Source organism: Gavialis gangeticus, unplaced genomic scaffold (genome assembly GCF_001723915.1).
Source record: "Gavialis gangeticus isolate Ggan-Ray unplaced genomic scaffold, GavGan_comp1, whole genome shotgun sequence".
Classification (NCBI taxonomy): Eukaryota; Metazoa; Chordata; order Crocodylia; family Gavialidae; genus Gavialis; species Gavialis gangeticus.
Window position 1 is genome coordinate 184,594,550 of NW_017728992.1, and position 5,778 is coordinate 184,600,327.

The 5,778-nt window shown below is 42.8% G+C and overlaps 1 protein-coding gene across 1 annotated transcript in view; it reads left to right on the forward strand.

The window, feature by feature from the left end:
• Window positions 1-5,778, forward strand: part of TBC1D31 (TBC1 domain family member 31) — a 36,664-nt gene that overhangs the window by 340 nt on the left and 30,546 nt on the right. The window contains exons 2-4 of the mRNA XM_019528119.1: window positions 2,200-2,346; window positions 3,537-3,652; window positions 5,139-5,317. Of these exons, the coding sequence (XP_019383664.1) occupies window positions 2,200-2,346; window positions 3,537-3,652; window positions 5,139-5,317 (442 nt within the window). The remainder of the gene's footprint in view (window positions 1-2,199; window positions 2,347-3,536; window positions 3,653-5,138; window positions 5,318-5,778) is intronic.

The following is a 5,778-nucleotide window of genomic DNA, read 5'->3' on the forward strand; positions in this document are numbered from 1 at the left end:
AAAGGGGGCGGGGCCTGGGGACAGGTGGGGGCGGGGTATTGCCAGAGGAGGAGCTGCCAGCAATGCGCCCACGGTCCTGGCCCTTGTGCTGCCCTGGCCCAGCCCTGGAGCGGCAGGGCCTGGTGGGTGCTGGGGTCCAGGGTTTGGAGCCTCGGTGCCTCAGGCGGGGGCCGTTGCTGCTCATTACGAGCATGGGCCGTGGTGCAGGGCCCTTGTCTGGCTTTGTTCCTAGTGGGTCCCCCCATGCAGGTCCAGCTCTGTCTCTGTGCTGCTCTGCACCTGCCGCCGGTGTCGCTGCGCAGGCTTTGGAGGCAGGACGGAGGCACTTGGGCACGTCCTGCCCAGACGTGCCTGAACCTGCAGGGAAGCCAGTTTGGCTGAGGCAGTGAGACTGAGACCCAGCACTTAACTAGGGACTGACTGAGCCAAGTGGCTGCTCAAATAGGGCAGCACAGTCGTAAATAATTGTGTGCAAGGGACCATCATTGCATTCAGGGCTGAGTTGCTTTGTGTGGTGGCAGTGGGGGACAGGAGTGACTCCCGCCTGGGGTGTTTTATGGTGGATTCCTAGTAGGGCCACAGCCAGGCAGGAGCAGCCCTGTCAAGCTTGTTGCATGTCTTTTCACAGCATCTGACAAAGCAAATTTCAGCTTGCAAAAGCTTTTGCTCCATATGTGCGCGTGCGTGTGTGTGTGTATAAATGGTATAAAGAAAGCTGGGAGCAGGGAGTGTGCGTATGTATAACTGGTATCCAGGTTGTAGCTGTATTAGTCTAGAGGAAAAAACAATCAGGGTTCATGATAGAGGTGATACCTGTTTTTAGAGCAACAATAATTAGTCTAATAATAAAAGATATCATCTCTACCATGAGCCCTGATTGCTTTTGCATATGTAACTAGAAGCTTTGCTAATATACTAGGGGCCTAGGGCTGTGTTATGGAGTTGAAGACTGAAGCAAAAGTAAATATCCTGTATTGGAATGAATTAAAAACAATTTGCAGGGCTGTGAAATATGAGCTTCCTTCCCAGGAGCAGCAAACAGAGAGCAGCATAGCAGAACAAAGGCTAGCTTGATTGGTGGAACGTCAAGACCATTAAAAAGAAGCGAGGGTCGTTAACACCTGCTGAACGAAGCATTTAGAAGGAATCGGGTAGATGACAATGAGCCATGAAGTCAGTTGACCCCCTCAACGTTGCCTGACTAGAAGTGCTGCTGCCACTGCCAAGCAGCTGTTTTTAAATTTTGAGTGGAGCAAGAATCAAAGTGGGGTGTAACTACATCCCCTTCCCCCCCCCACCCCTTGGATCTGCCTCTGATATCGACTTTGGTTAGTCTATAAGGTGAACATCTACTCTGCCTTCTGCCAGACTCCCCCAGCCAAGCATTGTTGTATGTGCCCTTTAAAAATATGGACAGTGGAGATTCCACCACATCTCGGGGGAGCAGCGGGGAGGTGTCATCTTTAGTAAGTTACCTCCTTTGTCATTCGTTCCATTTCTGATGCACTGGGAAGGAGATAGTTAGCCATGTTAGGCTGAAGTCAGGTGGAAGGCAGGGCAGGGTGGCACTTTGGAGACTAACGGGTTCAGAAAGGGATGAGCTTCTGTAGGTGACAGCCTGCTTTGTCAGATGCTGTGATGTGTGAGGTAAGGATGACAAAATCCTAGACCTGAGGGACTGGGATGCTTTACTTCCAGTGAGAAGATCGAAGGGAGCAATAGTTATAGCAGGGTTGTCAGCCTCACTTAGGCTGCATCTGGACCATGGGGCTCCTCAGTGGGCTGGATCTGGGGGGCTGCGGGCCAGAAGTGGTGGAGGCTGTGCAAGTAGCATTGGGCCGGATAACTGCAGAACAAACAGAGCAGTGGAGGCCACGGCCCTCCCTCACTCCCCTGCTGCCAAGGACCATGTCTTCTGGAAGCCAAAGGCCCTGAATTCAGCAGTAGGCTTTGCCCCTTACTAGCCACATCTCCCAAATACCCTGGCCCACCCATAGCATAGGGAGCCAAATTGTGTGTCCTTGGGAGCCAGATCCAGCCTGTGGGCATGTGTTTGACACCCCAGAGTTAGAGCATTAATCACCAGGAATGACCCATGGATACCTGGACACATTCATGTTAGAAGCATTTTACTCATATATGGAAAAGCTTGATAAAGACATTATCTCAAACAGGGTGATTTGTTTGCTTTCCCCACAGAGTCCTAGCTAACATTATTCATAGTGCCACAGGATACCACTCCAAGACCATACGTTTTCTCAATGTGGCCTTTGACAATTCTGGTGACTCGTTACTTGCTGGAGACCATCAAGGGAATATCTATGTTTTTGACTTGAGTGGAAACAGGTAAGCATGATTTTTTTATTATTATATGGCTATTATGTGTTATTCTTTGATGTATTCTACCTTTACATTTCTTCACATGTAAATTTATTGGAATCTCCCTTTCCATCACATAAAATGCTTGTTTTTAACCTCAGTTTTAAGTGGTTTCTAGAGAGATTATAGCTTGTTCTGAGCCCAAAACAGATAGCTAGGTTCTCATACAGTCTCCCATGGGAGTATTGTACAGGCAGTCCTTGGACTTATGACAAAATTGGTTCCTAAAAATTGCGTCTCAAGCTGAAACGTTGTAATTCGTAACTGATTTTTCTCATAGGAAACAACGTTATAAATGGGGGATTGGTTCCTGAACCAAGGCCCGATACCCTATTTTCACCAAAAATAACTCGGAATGTTGTACTCAATCAATTATAGATGAGTAATATAGCTACACTGATGTATTTATATTGTAAATAGTAATCATTTTGATTTGGAAGGGCTTCTTTGAGGTGACTTTGCTAGACTTTTTGAAGGGCTCTTGGCTGGAGTCTTCTCAGGAGTCTTGGCTGCAAGTTTTTCTGGAGTCTTGTCTGCTGTCTTAAAGAAAATGTCCAAGGAAGTTTGGACAGGTGTTCTCCACGGAGATGGGCGATGCAGCGAACTTGTTCGCCGGCCTGGCATGGCATCAGATCAAGCATTGTAAAGTTGAAACTGAGGTCAGAAAGTTGAAACAAACTTTGCAAGTGCAAAACATTGTAAGCCAAGGACTGCCTATATTGTATTAACTCCCTGAGTGGAAGAAAGTAACTTAAAAAACTTGCAATGAAAACCCTTGTAAGATTTCTGTTGTTAAGTGGTTTCACAGGTAGCAGGTTGTTGCATGAATACTGGTGAATAATAAATAATATAGTCCTTAAAGTATGGTAAACCAGCCCTGGTACTGTCATGTATAGAATTTTGGGTGTCAGTATTTTAGTTTTGGACCAATTGTACATCTAAGTGTAAAGTATTAACATCCTGAATTTTACACTTTACTACAGTAGTCTAAATTTAATAAGCTACTTGTTGGGAATAGCCCAACATTAAATGGGCTTTCTTTTAGCAGGGATTGGGTAAAGGAGAGAGATTTTTAGTTTTTAGAAGAAATATGTTCAAGCTGATTATTGTATTTGGTGTATACAAGTTTTTGACACAATGGGGATTATTTTTAATAGGTTCGATCTAGTTCAGAGAACGATGCAAGCTTGCACTGCTTTGGCATTTAATCTGCGCAGGAAGACAGAGTTCCTTGTGGCCTTGGCGGATTATTCCATTAAATGCTTTGATACAGGTATGGGATAGCTTTAAAAAGCTAACTTGAAAATAAAGGACAGCCATATTTTCTTAGCAGATTCACAGTTTGAAATCAAATATGAAATGTTTTTAGTCATAATCTTGTTTTATATTCAATGCCAGGTATTTTTGCAAGACAAACATGGACTGTGCAGATGCAGACCTCAGGCCTGTCCTGTACAAAGGTAGACTCTCTACCCATGATGAGCTTCACTGATTCCATTGGGGTCTACAGAAATATACTTATAGGTAGCACACTATCAGGATTAGGACCATAATTATCGCCTTTTGAAATTAACTGCATTTATTTCTGTTGGGTAAAGTATGTGGAGCAAACATAAAATTGGTCATAAATTTGTAGGCATATATAATTGAAACCCTTTTACACTGACTTTGAAAGCTATAGCAAATCTTTGATTACTCAAGTTAATCAAATTAAAGTGTACAATCAAATACCTGCATCTTCATTCCTTTTTAAGTGATTATTGGAAGTCACCCAAATGTTGTTTTGCACTTTAGTATTCTTCCACCGGCATCCTTTGTGAAAACTGTAACCAATCTGTTACCATTTAATATCTTTACCATTCTAAAAACAAAACCGCTAATAATCAGGTTGCTACTAAATCTGTTCCCCCAAACAGTCTAGATCGCAGAATGGCAAAACAGCAGAAGGCATTTTTTTGCCTTTGTTCTGAAGTCAGTCCCTTTCTTTTTTTCTCATTGCTGGCTGTTGGCCCAATGCTGATACGCCTTTTGTCTTCAGCTGCCAAACCATATTGAGAAATGTTAAAATACAATACTTATTTTACTGTGTAAATAAATTATGTGGTTATCGCAACAATTGTTCAGTTGCCAGAGGGAGGAAAGATGGTCATGCAATTATGGACAGGAGAAGTGGTATAAGGCAAAGTCCCTGGTAGGAAAGTTATGTGGGTGCCTGGGTCTAAAGAGACTAATCAAAGTTTTGCTTTTAACAGGTTTCCATAGTTGTGGCGTGCTGTACATAAAACCTTTCTTCCTTCCTTGCTTGCATGTATGAATAGTAGCTTGTCATTCTCTCATGATGCCTGCAAGCCAAAACAAGTGTACATGCAATTTACATTTTTTTTTTTTTTTTAGGATTAATATTTTTCACACTGGGCAAGTCTGCCTTAGAGGCATATCCATCTTGCTGCAATAGACATATTTATGATTCTTAAGACTGATAGCTGAAGGCAGATTAAACAAGTCTGCACAAGATGATTTCATGTTTAAAATTGTGAAATTGATTACTTCCCACATATGAGAAGCTGGATGTGTTTCTGTAATGTCTGGTTATTTCAGGAATACTCAACTGTTCCTCATTTGTTGGATTGTAATGAAAAGAAAAGGTACCTTAGCTATGATAAGGAGACGACGCACACTGTTGTTTAAACAACAAGGTTTTAGTGCCCATTGCTTTACTTTGCATAACGTATTTAAAATGCATTTTATTTGTACTGTAGATACAAAGGAGTTAGTAAGTTGGATGAGGGGACATGATTCTCCAATATCCTCCATCTCTGTCCATGGTTCAGGCAGATATGCCATCACTACATCCACTGATACAGCGCAACTCTGGGACCTAGACACCTTTCAAAGAAAGAGGAAGTTAAATGTGCGCCAGTCCGTGGGTATACAGAAGGTCAGTAAAGAGCAGCTGGTAAAAGGTAACAAATATACCTGAGAATGCACCCATGTGGTGGAAGCCAGCAGTACTCCATTCTTTTACAGACTTTGGATGTATTTATTGCTCCTTTCTAGAAGTGAAATTCATCTAGCCTCTAAACTTTACAAGTCTTCTAATTATGAGGCATTCTGATTCAGGGAACAGAGCTTGAAATGGGAATTCAGGAGTCCTTGATTCGCTTACTGCCTGATCTTAAAAGCAAGTCACTTGACTTATCTGAGCCTTGCTTTCTCAGTTTTAAATTAGGGATAATGGTGCTTACTCACATTTAATGCTTTAAGATATACAGGTAAGTGCTCTATAAAAAATGAATAGTAGTATTAGAGTAGGGATAACCAGTCTCTGGCATGCATGCTACAAGTGGCACAGCTGCTATATGCAGTATGCGAGTCCCAGGTACTCAGTAATAGGAATAG